The sequence below is a fragment of the Mercenaria mercenaria genome, chromosome 12, assembly GCF_021730395.1.
Source record: "Mercenaria mercenaria strain notata chromosome 12, MADL_Memer_1, whole genome shotgun sequence".
Classification (NCBI taxonomy): Eukaryota; Metazoa; Mollusca; class Bivalvia; order Venerida; family Veneridae; genus Mercenaria; species Mercenaria mercenaria.
This window is the reverse complement of record NC_069372.1, coordinates 51,534,152-51,554,195: the sequence shown is the minus strand read 5'-3', so window position 1 is coordinate 51,554,195 and position 20,044 is coordinate 51,534,152. Positions and strand designations below refer to the sequence as shown.

Genomic DNA, 20,044 nt, shown 5'->3' with positions numbered 1-20,044 from the left:
CCAGTTGCATCTTGATTGTTCATTTTCCCCTGTTTTACTGCAAGGTTTGCCATTTTTGCTGCACCTACGAGGCCGTCACATGACCCTTTTCCGTGGCCAGCCTCAAAGTAGTCACATGTTGCTGGTAATGTGGGCTGATGTCAGATAGAACGCAGTTTTGTTACGATATTGAGAACTAGGACTTTCAGTCCAATAATGTACTTTGTCAACATCTACTAATTCAGCTTTGACATCAGGCACAAGTTTTGTCATGATAGTGTACACTGCTCCAATGTCGTGATCATTGTCATCCAAAACAAACATGTAGCTTTTATGATATAGTGTAATTTTTTTTGTTTTGTAATAAGTAACTGTAGGGTAGAGTGTTATTGAATTACTGTTTCAGTAAGTACTTTGTACTTCGTCGGCCGAATTGCATGTATAGTTTTCTGCAAAATCCATTTGTACTACGACATGCCCAGCTGGCAGCTTATCTTTCAGTTCTTTCATCGTTATGTACAATTGATGATTTTTTATCAATATGTTCAAGTTACATTTGCACAATCAGGTTACAAGATTCTTTACCCACTTGTTATAATTAATTGCACTCGACGACGGAAACTTCGTAGTTAGATTTTGTGGATTTGAATCTTTTAGTTTTCTTTGCATATTAATAAATCTGTGTTTAATGGTACGTCTCCACCAACTGGTTCTGCACTTTTCAGTGGCAACGTCCTATTTTAGTGTTTCTGACAGAGACATTTATTTTTGTTGTTATATTCTTGGTCAATCGAAAATAGTTTGGACTCAAACGGCAGAATCTTCATCTAGTTTCTTCCTTGTTTGCATAAACACAGCCTCTCCTAACGTTTTAAAACATTGTAATGTCAGTGCAATGACTTATTTTGTTCTTCGAGTTACGTCGACTATGTGTAGTAGCTCTATTTACTCTCTTTCTGATTCGCTTTTTCTTAGATCAAAGTTCGGCTGTTTAACTATTAACCGAGGTCGTGTAACTGAACAGGAGCTCACGTCAGTAGAAGACCTGACTTCATATAAATGCTGTCGTCTGCGAATGCTGATCCCAATGCATTAACGTCTTGGAAAGGAAATAATTTTTACATTGTCGATTCTCGTATGAAATTATATAAAACAAATTAACACCTACCTCCACAAAAAAAAACCCAACAAAGTTTACTTTAAGACATCTAAAAAAGAAATCCAAGAATTTCATTCTAAGTTCCAACAGACAAGGCGGTCAACAATATTATCATGAATTTACCCCTAGATCATATTAATGTTTAACAAAACGAACTAAATAGCACTAAAGCTTATACATTGACTCCTTCTGCTGAACAAAATTTGGTCACTGATCACATAAATGAGGTCTCTAATTTGAACGTTCGTATATATAGATGATCAACAAATTAAATTTTCAGCCATGTACTGGATTCCTAACTTGCATAAACAACCATATAAAGCTCGTTTCATCGCTTATTCAAGCTCTTGTTCCACTACAAATATTTCAAAGCTATCAAACATCTTGTCTAACTGCTGTAAAAACCCACGTGAAAAAATAAAGTATATGAAAACTCTGTTAAACACTTATTTTCGTCGATTAAAAATTATGGCGAAATCCTGGAGAAGTTTCAAATTAATGATTGCAAGGTATCTTCAGTCAGTAAATATGATTTTTCTACTTTGTATACAGCTTTATAACATAATTTAATAAATTACAAAATAACTGCCCTTATTCAAAAGACATTTGGTAAGGAGAATGCAACATTTCTCGCTTGCAATTTCGATAAAGCTTAAGTTTCTTTATTAGCTGCATTATTAAACATTATACAATGTTGATCTGTGACGAAGTTTGTGGTCATTTCCTTTCTATTGAACAACATTTACGTATGGTTTGAGAATGCAGTTGTCGGGCAAGTAATTGGTATTCAATGGGAACAAACTGATTGTGCACCTCTTGTCGCAGTTTTTATATCGTTATGAATGAGTCCTTCGAGATCTACTTTTCAGATTTTATTTATGTTGAACTTTCTCCAGATACACGGACAGACATTATTACTGCATTTATTAATACACCACACTATCTGTATGATATTCTTAGTATGGATAATCCGTTTTTTGGTCAATTGGTGAGTACTAATTATCCGCAAGAGCTCCAGTTAAATAATTCTAACAATTCGGATACTGCTGCTTCATTTTCAGATTTACATCTTTCTCTAAACCTCGTAAGATCTTGGGTCATGGCAATTTTCCAACTGTATTTGATAAAATTATAAAACGTTTTATTAAAAGAGGTTACGACCCAACTGTGTTGAGATATACCGCATGTTTAAGGGTTTTGGACACTACGCTTCCCTCTAGGATTGTGTCTAAGGGAAGAGGGGAATGCGTCGATATGCAGTTTTTAAATCCATATCTGTCTTCTAGCTTAAGGGTGTTTCTCTTGTCATCTACAATGGCATCGAGTACATACGTTTTTGGTTCTTAAGGTTGCTTTTTGTATTTTTATACAGGAGCATTATTATATTTTTCATGCCATGCCTTTTTGTTTCCATTACGTGTGTTAAGAGTGAGGTTGGGTGCGCACCATAAACCGGTTTAAGCTCCCTAGTGATGTTTTTGCCTCCGACTGTTCCAAGGCGGTGTCCCACTGTGTTCCTTTATTTGTTCGTTTCCTCCTCGTGTGTTTGCTTTGTGTGTGTGTGTGTGTATGTGTGTGTGTGTTTGTAGTGTGCACGTTTGCGTGCTGTGTGTTTCGTTTTGGGGAGGCTGCGTTTTTGGGACATGGCATTCCTTGTTTGATTTTGGTAAAATTATGAAATGAGATCACGATCCAAGTGTTTTAAGACACACTGCATGTTTAGTGTTCAACCTGTTTACAGTTGGACGCTACACTTCCCTCTTTGATTGTGTCTCACGGGAAGGGGATGACTGTTTTTAAATCACCAGAACTGAACTGTTTTTTTTTCTGTCTTCTGGCCTGTTTCGTCGGGCCCTTAAGGGTGTTTTTCTTGATGCTTTGTCTTCTGCAAAGGCACTGAGTACATGAATTATAGGTTCTTAAGGTTTGCTGTTTATAATTATACAGGAGCATTTTTGTGTTTTATATGCCATGCCTTTTGTTTCCATTGCGTGTGTTAGAGATTCACCTGTCGGGTATTACTTTTATTTACACTGCCCATGACATTGTAACAATGAGGTTAGATGCACCACAAACCAGTTTAACCTCCCTAGTGATCTTTTTGCCACTGACCGTTCCAAGACGGCGGCCTACTGTGTTCCTTTACATGTTCGTTTTGTCTCGTGTATTTAAATGTATGTGAATGTGTGTGTGTTGGTACTGTGCACATCTGCTTGCAGTGAGTTTCATTTTGGGAAGGCTGCGTTTTTTGAACGTGACATTCCCTGTCAGATATGTATCCCTTTTTTGGCTGTAAAAAAAGCATCTATTTCAAACATTATTCATGTTGATACCCATGTTTTATCTCAAAAAAAAAAAAGGAAAAAAAAAGAGACAACTATACTTTCAGAAACTAAAACATGCAAATAAAGCATAAATACATTGTGTTTGGGCTGTTCGCTGAAAATTGTCTGCACACTTCAGTGAAGGTCAGTATTTATAGGTTATTAGATTTCTGCAGCGGAAATAGTGCGCGACTTCAGGAGCGCTATATCATTCCGCGAAAGAACGAGTGTATATTTCTCGATGCAAATCTAATAATCTTTTTATTACATATACATAAATTTGTTCTTTAGCTTGAGTAAAATTGAAAAAAAAACGTCATAAAAGAACTTTTAAACGCGACGACATGCATGAAACTGACGTAACAAATGACGTCACGCACCCGATATGAAATTTGAACGTCATTATGGAAAAAATATTGACGTTTCAGCTTCCACTGTAACTTAACGGAGTTTATAAATGAGTGTGTAATAAAGAAGCAAATGGCCACATAACTTATCAATATATAGAACCTTTAAACGGTATTGTACTGATATGCAATGAATTATTATGACCATATAACATTCAAATAGTATATTAACGTAGATTACATCTCACGTAGATTACGAAAGCACTTTTCCTCATCAAGTTGTACCTAAAGACTGACTGATATGGGATATATTTTTCTCCTTTTTATACTTACCCTCGCTGATTTTTTGAATGAAATACAACATATACAACGGGATCAATGTTATGTTGTTAAAGCAGGGTTAACGTAACTTACACTATTAACAGAACGCTAGGTATGGAGGGCAAGTTGCGGATTAAGCTGAGGTAATTAATACAATTTCATTTCCAATCATGTGTTTTTCGATGTAATATATAGCATTGCATTTATTTATGTAGTTGAAATGAAAATATATGTATGGTATGTTATATCTATGTACTATATAGTCTTCGACAACGTAGATTACATTGCTTCTAGCGACATTATTCTAATTGATAAAAACAGTACAAAAATGGTAGTATCTTTCTAGTTTTTGGCCAGCAATAAGTTTCATATATTATCTTTGCAGAGCAATCACAACTTTATGAAATACATCTATACTTTTTAATGTCAGGTTCACAAAAGAAAGAAATAAACGCAAATGCATTAAAAACCGTAATAGAATAGCCCAAAACATGAGAGAATAAATGTTGTAGAGGAAAAACTGCATTATCATAACCCTTTGATGGAGTTAGAGTATATTTCCTCTTGTAAAATGATGCTGCAACTGTAATCCCTGATTCGCTAGAATAAATGTCGAAATACGCCATATTCCACAGAGTTTCGTAATACTGAATTATGTCTGATGTCTATATATAGTCAGTATTACAGAGCTGACAGACCTCATACCACGAACCTTTGCTATATTAGGTAATGTTTTTGGAAATTTCGAACAAGACGTTTTCTCATACAATGTGTAATGTCTTTAGTCGCTGTTTTGACCTTTTTTCAATTTGGCAGTATAAACTATGCATTGCAAATATCTTTCCCGTATATGTTAATCGTATTTATTCCGCAAAAGTTTATTGTGCTCGTGCAACATTTTCATTTTTTGCCAGTAAATTTTAGAATAATGTTGGCAGACATTTCAAGCTTTTATCCAGACATTGTAATATATTGAGCGTGGCATCAAAAATTGCTGTAAACATATCTAGAGCATAGCTAAAATTATTTTTGGCTGCTTAAACTTTTCATTTCAGTGAAACTGTTCTACGAATTTATGAGCTAGAATGAGTATTTCAGTGAAACAATGACAACATTTTACTAGGATTTTGATTATTTCAAATGTATAACAGATTCAATCACCGACATGTTAGCCTATCACAGACGGACTACTGGAAGAAAAATAATAACAGAAATGCAGCTGATGGTTCTTTGAGCCGCCTTCGTCCAGTGGATGCATGCCCCCTGCGCTATCTTTGTTATTTAGGTCCTCGTCATCCCAGTGTGCATATACATCACGCACGTTCATCCCGTGTACAGACTGGCATTTACTTCCATATCGCACTAGTGCAAAGGGTCGTTCGGTGGGTAATAATAGAGGAATTTGTGGTGATCCGTCATTTCTGAAATTGCATTGTAGAAGATACTTATAACTGCAAACATAATTATTTCAAAGAGGCATGCTACGGCTAAAGATTGTTTAATATATAGAATCATAGGTGTAGGAGCAGGGATTGGAGGGGGGTGGGAATCGATGGGCAGGGGGCCTGCAACATCCCCCCATCCCCCAATGTAAATAGAGTGTGGGAGCAGCATATGACTTGGCCCCCATCATTTGATAAAAAATCTCAGAAAAAAACAACAGAATATAAAGGGGAAAAGCCATTTTGAGAGAGCATTTAGATGCACTGATATAGATTTGGTGTGAAATATGTTGTCACTAAGGGGGAAGAACGTGTTGTTGTTTTTTGTTTTTCATTTTTTTTTTTGGTTGTCCAAAAATTTTCAGTGAAAATCTGAGTAGGTTTGGCTGGCGGACCCCCTGTTGTCCCGCCCTCCCTCAACTTTGAGTTCACTCCTACGCCACAGAGAAGGTATTTTCAATTTGTAAGTGATAAATAATTCCACAATGGTTCAATGAGTTTAAGAAAAAAATCATTTATAAACACCTGATGTAGTTTGTACATTATTCCACTGCATTAGTAGCGCTTGGCGCAAAACAACAGAAAATTAATTGCTAGATTCTCATCCCAGCTCGCCCCTCTCTAAAACCCCCGCTCCACAAGTTTGTATTGGTTTAAAATATAAGGACCTACTTTCGTTTTCAAAAACTTTTAGAAAACGAGAAGGTCAATATAGTTCCTTAAAGGGAATTCCTATAGTTTATTATGCGCATCTTTCTGCGCAGCCGACACTTTCTATGGAAAACTGAACTGAAGTCAACATTTGTTGAAACATGTTACAGACAATCTTAAATATGAGGAATTTTGAATGAAATAACATTTTTGATAAGTTACATCAGTAATCAAATGTTGATACTGGTTTATGTTGTATTGACAAGTATCATGCCTGACAGGTATCTTGCTATTTTTGTGGTTGTGTTTTCACATCGCATTTTAGTACAAAGACAGTGTTGTTCATATAATGTAAGATAATTGACTTAGTACTGATAAGACAATATCACCTTTCAGATTATTTAGTATTCAATTATAGAAAGAATTAAGAATTTTTAAAACTTTTTTTTTGACTTTTAGCAGACATACCGTAATCAATTTGGCCAGGTTCGCACCATTTCCGTTCCGAACAGGTGTTGTATTCTAGCGGTCTTAACATAAAATTTAGCGCGGTGACCCATACATTTTTAGCCATTTTTATGCTCACAATACAATTATCTATACACAAGAAGAAAAAGAAAAAATTCTATGAAAGAGATTTTTCAAAATTTAAAAATAATATTCTTCAGTATGGGTATTTTTCATTGAAAAAAGTTCACAAAAGTAAATATGAAACAATTTTTTTTTCATTTGTACCCATTATTGTAAGGATAGAGTATAACAAATATGATTATGATATCAAATAAGTATATAATAAAATCTGTAAAAAGAAAAAAAACCGTATTGTGCTGCCTGGATGTATATTTTGGTTGGTATTTATAAAAAAGCAGAAAATTATGAAAATGTTGAAAAATCGCTGGCAGTTTCAGCAACAGTGGGTGTGTTCAAAACAATTTTTCACAAAAACAAGCCTGGTGACCTATTGTTTTTATTTGTTTATTGTTTTCAGCACAAATTTTCCTATCATATATGTGAATTTAAAAAAAATCTATGAAAGGAAAAAAACTATAGGAATTCTCTTTAACTAAATTTGATTGTGGTAGATTTTTAATGATTTAAACTAAATATTTGTTGTCTAGACTTAAAACTTTTGTCGGGAAGACTGACGAGCCATTTTCATGTGCAAAGCAGACAGCACTACCACGTCATTTTTCACAGATTTGGATGTTTATTACAGGAAATTTTGTTTGCAAATTCATTTATTTGACAAACAGGAGTCAAATACACTATGCATTTTGTACATGATTCAATCAATTGATGTTTAAGACCTAAGATCGATGTAGCATAATATGTTTCACTAGGATAGCTGTTGGCACATAAACAGCGATACGAAAGACGATTTGAAAATGGTTTCTTATGGAATATAAAGATGAAAAGACATAAAAACATCGAGTTAGATATAACTTGTTCTTGAGATTTATACGTCTTTGTAGATTTTCGTTGATTACAACGGCATGGATTTTACTAAGCAACAGAATTAAACAATCCCATGATACAGTACGAATACAGCATATCCTCTTTGAAAAATGTGACAGTTTTTACGAAAAATAGTGATAAAATGGGCAAAAACACAGAATAAATAAAATCATAATTGATATCTTAAACAAACATTTCAATGGTTTAGGACATATGTATAGCAGCTACAATGATTCATAAGCTCAGAAAATGATAAACTTTCCGGAAATAGTAACATCAGATTTCAGTGAAATAGTTAATTATTTCTGGAAAAGATTTAAATGAGCATGGGGATGCATAATATGTGATTGGTCGGCATATCATCTTGCTTAAGACTGTTTAGTTATTTGCAAAAGAAAATTAAAGTTTAAATCACAGCTAGAATAACTGAAATGCAGGTATATATGGTAAACCTTCCATAACTCATGTCGTTACAATATAAAATATTACCTGCAGCAGTAATACATTTTTGTGTTCTTGTCGTAGGTACCATCTGGAAGTGTTCCCCATTTAGCGTTGTCATTGTGTAGGTCCTCATCGTCCCAGAATATATATCCGCTGGTAAATCCTTATCATTGATCGAATATTGATGTTTGATAATGTTTATATATTAAACGAAGAATATATTTCAACACATTGCGGGAATTACATTCTGGGTAATTTTGTGTTTAACTGTTCATGCATTTTGTGCAAATAAAAAAAAAAGAAATACCAGGGAAGATTTTATTCAGTGCTTGAATTATCCAGACTTTAAGGACGTATGCTAGAATTTGGTGCGAAAATTTTCCCAATAACAGAATTTCTTCAAACTTTGGATATTGAAGGACAATCATCTAGGAAACAAAAAAATGCAATAAAAATCATAGGTCACCGGTATCGAAAAAGAGTTATCTGCCCTTGAAAACGGCATTTCCCCCAAAAATGACGTTGTTTCATAAATTTTGTCATGTTTACAATCTTGTTGCTTGACTTTTAGTTGTTCCTAGCTCGCACCAATGCAATATTATACATGTACTTACCAAGTGGGCATGATCCATGTTTCAGCAAACAGTATGCACCATTTTGCCATGTTTGACTGTGTAGGTGTGTCATCGCACTGCTCTTTATACAGAAGTAAGTCTTAATGTCGTTTTCGTCAAAATCCCCTGTAATTTTAATAGGTATGATTCATTTGAAACAAAAAGTGTAGAGTTATATGTTGTAGGGCTGAAACATGAAATAAGACCGAGCTCTCATGTCATGTCCCTAAACATCCGAAGTCAATTCATAGAAATTTCAATGATTATTATTTGTCGTAGTTGATTAATTTCTATAAATTCAGAAACGGTCAGCTTCACCTTAAATATGCAAGTGCTAATTATAATGTATACCTTTGAGAAAATGATTTATGTTCGCTGAGAAGGAATTATCTGAGCCTAAATCTTCAGTGTCGTATTTCCTCCACCCAGACAACCATATTGTCTTTCCGCCTGGACATCCATGTGTAGTTTGCATCAGGCCATAGGTACCCACAGGCCACGATATGGGAACTTGTATATTGTGGTCTATAAACATATATACTGAAACGTTTGAGAGTTTATCTCCCTAGTTTATATATTTCAACATTCAGAACTTGGCTGTGTTGTGAAAACCCATCTATGACATTTTTTATTTGTATTTCATTCTCAAAATTTAATATCAATTTTATTTTTAATGCGCTAAGCTACAAAAAATCATAAGTATTAATGATATAGAACAATAATGTTACGAGAATACACCCAAACTAAATAAATGTATATTTTCAGTCTGAGTTAAACAGTGTCATAGCAAGTTCAAAATACAATATTTCTATCCTCGTATCCAATTACAAAACAAATACATATTACAAGAAATCACCATAAATGTGTCACTATTCACAATTGTTTTGATAAAATGACCGATTTCCGTTATAAATTGATTATAGTCAAAATAATGTGACGTTGTATTGATGCTTGAATGCCTTCAACAAAAGTGACTATACCTCGAGAAAGCCGAGTCATGGTAATGATTTAACCCGTGTGTTTATTGTTACAAGCGAACAAATATGTTAAGTGAAAGGATGTACTTTCTATTTTCTATTGTCCTATTGTTCTAATAATTAGCTCTTATAAGTGGGTACATATTTCTTCATGCTGATACTAATAAGGTGTAGCAATACACCAGCAAACACAAAAATATTTGCTAAACGAACAACATCTTTAACAACAGTCTACCTGTCTAATTCATGTCTTTCCCGTACAACTGGATATTTAACATACTCGAATACCATTTGTAAAAAAAGATACACACAATCGCTGGAAACTTCGTTAAATCTAGTTTTGTAAAATTTCACTACGGGGCATTGCTGCAAATGCATCAAAACGAAGATAGGTGACAGTTTTTTGAAAATGGAGAGATTTTGATGGCGTTGAATTATTCGAATGTATGTTATTTTCCGGAATTCAATGATATCATGAATATCAGTAAATGGACAGTCGGTTTGTAGAATAATTTTCTTATAAAACAACTCTTTCTTTCTATGAATAGATATTGTTTTACATCTTTTTGAAAAAAGTTACCTTGATTATTAACATTTGTGAAAACATTTAGCAAGATCGTAGTTGCCCTTGTGTCTTTTTAAAATGTAAAAGTTTCGCTTCAATGAGTTACACTATGCACCGATTGATATCCCCTTATGGACATTTACATTGAACTGAAGGCAAACGTGTCCTGATTTTAACAAGATTGATATATGGACCCCGATTTTAACAAGGTAGATATATGAAATAAATTGCTTTGTTAATTAATTTATAAACTATATAATGTCTATACCTTAAGACTACTCTGGATGTCTTTTCAAAATTTGTCATACACTTTTTATCAATAAAGATTATTGTATTACGCTTCATATGATTCACTTAGTGAACAACCACTCTACAGTGTAAATGAAAAAGAAAATACATAGAAAAAAAACACGAGCTAATTTTGTTATAAGGAGGGTAATGCGTAAAAGCGTTTTCCCTCCAAAGATACAAAATGTAGATCTCTATGATCATTTAATTTTTATCTGATTTTCCATCATATCTTACAGAAAAAAATCTATATCAACACCCGTTTGCTTAAAATATTCAATAAATGCAACACATGTATGTGTTACATGTATTTCTATGATTTGTTTTAAATATCAAATAAAATTGTGTTCAAGAAATAAATCTAATTGTGTCTTTACATTTTCAAGTCCAAATGATCGGAAATAATGACAACTTCTATCGATGGAGTTTTCTTCTGCTCACCTGTCAGTTGGTTATGAGGAATGCCTGTCTGCGAAATTGTGTGTCCCACATACTCACTAAGCGCCGTCTTTATAAACATTGCGTACTGTTTCATCCTCGTCCCGTATATACTGTCAGAACATATTCCTGCCTTGATCAACTCATCTGAAATCTGAAGTTTGAGATATTATCAAACATTTTCATTGCAGTTGTTAGTTTAACCAGCGTCCTCAAATTGTAAATCCACTGAGTATATGGCGACTGTAGACTTTCCAAGGTAGAACAAATCATTGCAAATCCTCTGAAATACAGCAGTTGTAGACCCTTTATTGTATTATTATGAAATATCATTGCAATTGTTATTCAACCAATGTCATTAGGTAAACAAACCTCACTGCAAACCCTTTCAGATAGTTCTGCACGTTCGAATCAAAATTGTTTCTACAATGTAGAATTTGATTTAACCCTGATTTTTTAAAACTTCAGAATATACTTAAAATATTTAGCATATACAACAATATGAGGTTGTGTGCTTGATTTTTTACCAGACTGATTTAAAAAAGTTGCCTCATGCAAGTATTCATAATGGGGGTCGTTGGGAAAATCTCGATTTTCCTAACCTTTTCGCAAATAGTAATTTTTCTACAATGTAGATTTTAATGAAACTTCTCACAATTGTAAATAAACATATGGTCTATAATATTGTGAAATAAAATGTAAAGGTTCGTGTGCTTGTTTTTAAGGTATTTGCCAGTGATTCGCACATTACAAACTGGTTTTAAGACATTATTTTGAATTATTTAACGTGTCAGATGTTTTAATATTATATATTGACTTTAGAAAGAGTAACGTTGCCACTCAAGTAAATTTACTCACGGGTTGCCATTAATTAATAAAATCATTTTCACTTCCGTACGCTGATATCCAGGTTTAATTCTACGTTTTCCGGATCAATGACGTTACGCCATCACTTCCGGTTTATCAAACGTGCGGAACTGCCTTAAGGTACAGAAATTATAGACCTAATGATAAAAAAAAGCACTGAAACCCTCTGAGGTACAGCAATTGTTAACCTTCAAAGGTACAACACTGTTAACCCTTTTAGGTACAGCGATTGCAGACCTTTTAGGGTACAAGAAATCACTGTAAACCATTTGAGGTACAGCTATCGATGACCTTCTAAAATACATCCATTCATTGCAAATTCTTTTAGGTACAGCAACTTCAGACCTTCTAAAGTACAACAAATCGCTGTAACCCCTTTGATGTAGACCTTCTATGGTACAACAAATCACCTTGAATCCTTGAGGTACAGCAAGTGTTGACCTTCTAAGGTACAACAAACACAGTGATCAGCAATAGATATGCTTACCTCTGAGTTACAACAAATAACCGTGTACTTTCGAGGGACAGTTATGTATAGGAGACCTATAAGGCCCAACAGATAACTTTAAACCACCACCCCATTGTAAGTCATATAGCGACTTTCCAGCTTTAATGGTGGAGGACGACCCCAGATGCCTCGCCGTGCATTATCTTATCGCGGGTTGGCACCAGGGTAGAACCACTGAACTTCCATTCCATAAGAATACAACGATGCTCGAACCCACATTGATTAAGAGCAAGAGATTCCAATTCAACGACCTTACCACTCGGCCATGGAGGCCCCTTACAAACCCTATGAGGTACAAAAATGAGTATAAACTCAAGAGATACTTCAAACGATTTTAAACTCTGTGTGGTATAGTAAATGTGTGGAAATATTTTGAGGTAAGTAAAATGATTTTATAAGTTTGTAATAAACCATTTAAATCACAGTAAATGATTGTAAACCTATCTTTTCATCTAAATTGTATGAAGAATTACAAAACATTGCAATCTTTCTAAGATAATCCCTCTGGTGCGTTTCTGTGTCTAAATTTTAAGAAAAAAGATTCCTTTGCCAAAATAGTAGGAGATACATCTTTAAAGAGTATAGGTCATTTCTCAGCCACTGTGGAGGGGGGGGGGGGGGGGGGGGGAGGGGGGCGGAAAGCACGGGACCCTCGGCTCGGCCCTGTTATCACAAATTACTGTAAACTTTCAAACATACAAAAATGATTTTGAGTCATCCTAAGTACTTCCTAGTAATACCTACAATGTAGGTAATAATTTTAATAAATTCTATTTGAAGATCCTTTGGAAACAAAGAAATAATTGCAGACTCGGTTTGATTGAGTAATAGAAAGTGTAACACCCCTCAAGCCCCTAGCACTGGCTTAAGCGACTTAAACCGTCTGAGATACAGCAACAGATTGCAAACTTTCCAACATATATCAAGTGATTGCAAACCATTCTTTGTACAACAAACGATTTTAAACTCAGTCATGTACAATTTTTTAAATTTCTTTTATGTACAATATGTAATTTCTAGCTCTTTTTGATGCAGTAAATAATTGTATTCTCTTTGAGATAGAACTTAAAATTGTCAACCTGAGGTAGAGTAAATAATCATAAAATATCTGAAGATAGCAAATAGTATTATATTTTGAACCATATGAGGAACAGAAACAGACTATGAACATTTCTCAACAGAACAAATGATTTCTGACACTGATGTTCAACAAAAGAATGTTAACTTTTGATGTTCAACAACTGCTTGTAAACTTTCAGAGGTACAACAACTGATTGTTACCTTTCGTTTCCAAGAAGCAACAAATAAGTGTGGGCTTTGTGAGATACATCAAGTGACTATAAACATCTGTGAGAAACGGTGATAATTGCAAATCTTCAGAGAAAGAGTGAAGATTTGTAAAGCTTCATAGGAAAGCAAATAATTATAAACATTCTGAGGTACAAGAAATGATTGTAAATCTTTTTTGAGGTATAAAAATGATTGTAAACCAGGCTCAGAGCTAAAGTAAAGGGTTGTAGAGCTTCAGCAAATGATTGTAAACCATTTAAGGTACCAGGAATGGTTGTATACCATTTTAGGAATAGAAATAATTGTAAAGTTTCCAAAATAAACGATTGTGAACCACCCTAGGCAAAAACAATTGTTTTACGTTTTAAGCCTTTAGAGATAAACAGAATGAAGAAGTGTAAACCTTCTTTGAACAGCAAATGATTGTGAACTTTTTAAGTTACAACAAAGGAGTGTTTTCATCTGAAATAGTTTACTAATTTCTGATTACTCTATGTTATTCCTCTTAAACAATTTATTCGCTTATAGTTGATATACAAATTTTAAGGATGGGGTTTACTGATCGTCTCAGAAAATCAAATATCCTTTTTCTTTACCGGCTCCCAGTAAATCCAGTTCAATGCATCCGATATCGGAACAACTTGAAGTGCAATCGGAATTGACTGCTGTTTTGTTCCTAACGATATTGTATGTCGTGTTCCGAATGGGTTGCTTGCTGCAGAGCTGTTTACAAAGTCCTTGGGGTTTATGCTTATAGATGATTTGTACCCCTGGTATGTACCCGTATGCTTCAGAATCTCTGGTGCCTGAAAAAGATAAAAGTTTTCATGATCTTTTTCTTAATCTTTTAAGGAAACACAAATAGGATTTTGATTTTGTTGTAGTGAATATATACATGTATTCTGTTATAAGAGAAGAACAATACGGAATCCTGTTCTTGCTACTTTGATTCTCGCCTAACCGACACACGACAACGCGATAATAATCGCATTGTCGCCTTGTCCCAAAACATATATATATGCGAGATTTTTGAGTCGATTATTATCGTCTTAATTTTCGCATGTCTTTCTTAATTCTCGTATCGGGACATTGAATTTCCGCATAGTTGATACATAGTTGCGAGAATTGATAAAACCTCCCATTGTCGCACTGTCGCTTGGGATATAATTCTTCCCGGGTATTATGTATCAATATCACCGAAACAAATTTCTAATGACAGTTCCTGTCCTTTTTAACGGTGTAACAGAAATTTTCATCCACGGCGCTGTAGTAAGAAATAACCCCTAATTACGGAATCCTGTTCGTGCCCCTTTTATTATCGCCTCACCAACATGCGACAATGCGAGGTTTCACTAATTCTCGCAACTAAGTATCATTATTTAAGCGGAATTTTAATTTCCCGATGCGAGAATTAAGAAGACATGCGAAAATTAAGACGATAATTATCGCCCTAAAAACCTCGCGAGGATTGTTAAATCTCGCATGTATATATGTTTTGGGACAAGGCGACAATTATCGCATTGTCACGTGTTGGTGAGGCGAGAATTAAAGTGGCACGGACAGGATTCCGTAGAAAAAGCAAATATTTTTGTTTAGTATTTGTAATCTAGTTCTTACTAGAAATAGTTAAGTTTGATAGAATTGTTGGGGTAACAATTTACATGCAAGGCTTAACTAAGACAATTTCACTTTCTTTAAGGCAATCCCCTAACATCCTAAAGCGGATAAACATTTAGTTTGGGAAACCAGTTACCATTTGTTGCGAGTATTGAAGAATCTGATCAGGCGTTGTTTTGTAACGGTCTATAGTTCTCACTCCCATGTTAACGTAGATAACAATACTCTGAAATATAAAGCCTAGAAAACAATACCCTTTGCATTTACATAGACTTCTGATTGTAAGAACGATATCATACTTTAAAAATATAATTTAGACTGGAATTTTGCAATTTGATATCTGAGTAGACTAGAAATAACCCATACGTTTTTTTCATGTCAGTCTTTCTTCTGTACAAATGTTTTTCTTTTTAGTATCATGTCTGGTTGTCAAAAGAAATCATGCGGTAATGAGATGAATGTGCTCCAAACTCTTAGGCTGTAGGAAGTCTTACGATAAAAAGCACGTTTGTTTTTCTTATTATTTTTTCATATTTTAAGCCAACACAATTAGATAACTAAATCAAATGGCTGGACGGAATTGGTAATACATTATCATATAGTAATCTAGACATGCTAAAACTCCACCATTTCCACAGTCTTAATCAGTCAATAGCTTACCGTTCCCCACTTGTCAAGAAATTTCGCGTATTCTGTGGTAGAAATGCCATCCGCTGGAAGTGCGCAGACATCCTTGGCAAACTCCTTAGTCACAGTAAAATTGTTCTTGTCGGCCAGTTCAGTCATGTACCTTGCACTTTCAAAATTGCAACTGCTAATGTAATCGATGTAAACATTGTTAATAGTTTCAAGCGATTGTTTGAACGACTGGAAAGCTGGACTGTATGTTAAAGCTGAAGTTTTAAGGCTTGTGGAGTGATTCGCTGAAATGATTGAAAAAGTAGGCATATGATATTTCTCGAATACCTCCACTAAATTGATATTTTTCTCTTAATACATCGCAAGACAGACATCGATATTCTAAATCTTTATAGAAGTCCGGTTATTGCCTAGTTCACTGTCGAATATTATTGCTCTCTTTAACTCTAACATTCAGAATATTGCTCTGATGTTTAACTCTCAAACATAACACTTACCTCTTCCACGAAATGAAGAAACTATATTTTGCACAAAGAAATAACTATAGTTGTAATGTATTTACAGTTTTTAAATTCATTTTCAGGATAAAGTTTGGAAACGGTATGTGGCTATGCAAAAAATATGTCCGACAACTTACAACTTGGCTGTACAAACTGCAAAAGCTCATTCTGGTATGATTTTGATCCATGAATTAATGTTGTCACTTTGCTGGGAGTACAAGCGGCCAGTTCCTTGTATTCTACTTCCCTGACCGAACTAGAATAACCTGTAAGCTGCAACAGATATGTTGACTAGTACAATGCTTGAATATTATTTTTGTGAAGACAAGAGCTATTTTTATTGCACGTGTAATGCCGTAAAATTATGATGTAATATTATCGGTATCATGATGTTATGGCACTAATTGCATCACGTATTATGTCCAAATACTAAAACACAGTTCCAGATTATCTTCTTTATTTTTCCTCAGTGGAAAACCACACAGTCAACAAATAACAATTTTCACACGGTTATCCGTAGAATATAACAATTAGAAAAAAGATTTAAGTATTAACAATTCTAGCGTTCTAGTGGAAAACCACAATGTTTCTACTTGGAAATCCAAATCTATTCTCCTATAAATCTGCTGTCTTGAAAATATATTTTTTCTCACCATATAATAACTGACCAATTAAAATGACCCTTATTGTGACTAATTAACAGTATAAACCAATCAAATTCAAGAAAGCGTACATGGTAATAAAATTACAAGTATTTAGAATATTAACAAGTTTTGACAGCAATCAACACCTTATCAGTCAGCAAATCTTAGCATTTAAATTATCAAGTCAGTCACAATGACCTTATCATAAATAGATTTAGAAGCCTTTCAGCACATTCTGGACTTTCAAAGATTAAAGTGCATAAATGTGTCAAAGTTGAGACAACAATAAAGTTTTGACATGTGTCATGAAAACATAAAAAGAATTTTCATTATTTAAAATTTTAGCAACATAAACTTATTGAATAATTTATCCTTATTGTAGTTTCTATGTTAAAAGATATACATTTTTGTGCTATCTGATTTTTTACCGATTTTTCTGATTTTTCACTGCACAACACACGTATAGGATTTTTTATTTTAGCTTGAAGCGTATCTTGGATGATATGTGTAATGTGTGTAAAAGAAAAGGACGCAATGGTCTAGTGATAGCACGTCCAAAAGAAGGGGTAGTGAGTTTGAGCTCCGGCTCACCCAACGCAAATAACTTGCATTCAGATAAGAATTACTTGTAGTTCTTGAGTTCTCAATAATTAGCACGCGAAAGAAGTAGGGTGTCAAGTCGTCTTCTGTATATTGTACCCCCAACTCCAACTGAAATCAATAGCTTTCTTGTGGCGGAGTCGGCCAAATGTGTCACCGGCGGTGTTCGTACACATGCGTACATTCTTCCATATTCTAAGGATGTTAATGTTAACATAAAGTTAAATGTGTCAATGTCATTTTACCTGGAATATCCTTTGTGCTGTTTTGAAGCCAGGATCGGTACTCAACTCAGGATTTCCTGTTAGCAGGTTGTATCCAATACCAATGTATTGTAAGGGTGTGCCAGTCACATTGACTATTAACGATAAAATATGAATTAATTCCCTCTTTTCTGATAAATATGTGCTTTTTGTCGAGGTAAGAACAAAAATGTGGTCTCTTTTGTATCAGACTTACATTGTGTCACAGGGATAAATAACTTTACCCTGGATGGCATTTACTTATTCATTTCTCATTGGCGTTGTAGATGTTATGTACATAGAAATGGCCATCTTTATCAAATCACAAGAGAGAGCTCCAAAAAGCTCAACAATCGACACAGAATTTCTCCAAAAGTATTATAACACGCTTACTGAAAACTCGAATATAAAAGCAATGGAGCAAGCATAAGATAGAATGCTTTAGGTTTCTTGTTTTGGATATATTCACATTACAGGTGAATTTACTAGTATAAACTTAACAGCTCAATTCCGACAGGTTGCTGACATAATAAACTAATAAGTTCAGCTAACGAAGTTTGGATCCAAACAATAACTTTGGTATTTTCATTTCATTCTTTTAAAGTACTGAGAAACGGAAGCACCTGAAGAATACTTGTTTTCATCAGATATGTATGACAATGTTGTTGTTACAGGTGTTAGTGTTGAAACTTGCGCTTTCAAAGTACGAGATACTGCATCTGAAAGAGAAAGGCAAATTTATACTAGCATGGATTATATATGTAAAGTCATTTCCTATCATTTAAGCTATATAATGAATTTTCAAAATCGGTTCATGTGCATTCTATATTCTATTAGATTTAATCAGCTATCAAAACAGCAGTGTTTTAGTGCCGTATAGTGACCATTAAATGACTCTCCCTACTTGGATTTAGTATTGTTATTATTTCTGGTTCTAAAGGACCGTGGAGTCCATCCAATGTTCTTAATTGAGCCAGTGCTAAGTATCGTCAAGGCATTGCATTTATCATTACATTCCATGAACAGATCCAGTAAAAACTTTTAGTTTTGTTTTGATCTAAATGTTCTTTTAAGTTTATATCAACTGAGTGAGGCTTTTTTCTAGTTGATGGTCTTGTCATTTTTAGGCTACTAAAGAATTGTCGTCCTTCTCTATCCCGGTTGATGATACATAGACCTCTTGAACATGATTTATGAAATGTAATCTTCAAAAACAATTCTCAGATTTTGAATTTACAGTATGTGATAAGAGAGTACAAATTGTTGATTCTGCTATTGTCAAAGTTGTTGCTGTATTCTGAGTGTTCTTTCATTGCTTTGAATTATAGATAAACGATTTTCAGAACGCTCATTTCAATATTCAATTCATATTAGTTATTCACATAATTGCATCATTTCAAATAATAACTAGATCAAAACAAAGGATATCGATTATGTACAGCCATAAATCACAAATCTGTTCCTAAGCCATTTATCATGGTTCCAACTTCGAAAACAAAATTAGTACTTTCTATATACATTTCCAATAGATAAGCTTTTTATCAAAATGGTTACAAGAAACGGATGCTATTAAAACTATTGTTGGATGTGAAGTTTAATTTTACCTGCAGTTCCACTTGCCATGTAAACATTTATTATGAATAGAACAAGACAAAACATTTTAGATGGTTCGTATATCTATCTTCTGTGACACTATTGTCTTATCTTTATCATTTAGTAATATGACATAATCAAACAGTGGTGATATTAGTGCACATATTATGTGTCAAGTTCGTGATTTTTAAGGCAGCTTAAAGTCATAGCATGCAGGTGTCACGTGTTTGCAAATTACATGAATTATGACATAGCGGTGGATTTCATCAAGTATTGCATAGAGGCGGATTGCATGAAGTATTGCATAGAGGCGGATTGCATGAAGGCTGATTGCATGAAATATTGCTAGAGGTGGATTACATGAAGTATTGCATAGAGGCAGATTGCATGAAGTATTGCACAGAGGCAGATTGCATGAAGTATTGCTAGATGTGGATTGCATGAAGTATTGCATATAAACGGATTGTATGTAGTATTGCATAAAGGCGGATTGCATGTAGTATTGCATAGAGGCGGATTGCATGAAGTATTGCATAAAGG

General features: G+C 34.2%; 1 protein-coding gene across 1 annotated transcript; it reads right to left on the bottom strand.

Moving 5' to 3' along the window:
• Positions 1 to 4,744: 4,744 nt before the first annotated feature.
• Positions 4,745 to 19,642, bottom strand: LOC123535471 (uncharacterized). The gene is made up of 12 exons (XM_053520046.1): positions 19,516 to 19,642; positions 18,535 to 18,630; positions 17,915 to 18,027; positions 16,563 to 16,698; positions 15,947 to 16,209; positions 15,423 to 15,512; positions 14,266 to 14,475; positions 11,008 to 11,158; positions 9,088 to 9,261; positions 8,737 to 8,862; positions 8,168 to 8,285; positions 4,745 to 5,551 (listed from the first exon to the last, which is right to left on the bottom strand). Exons 1-12 carry the CDS (start codon positions 19,568 to 19,570, stop codon positions 5,299 to 5,301), a joined length of 1,785 nt encoding a protein of 594 aa, XP_053376021.1. The 5' UTR covers positions 19,571 to 19,642; the 3' UTR covers positions 4,745 to 5,298.
• Between the last annotated feature and the right edge of the window lie 402 nt (positions 19,643 to 20,044).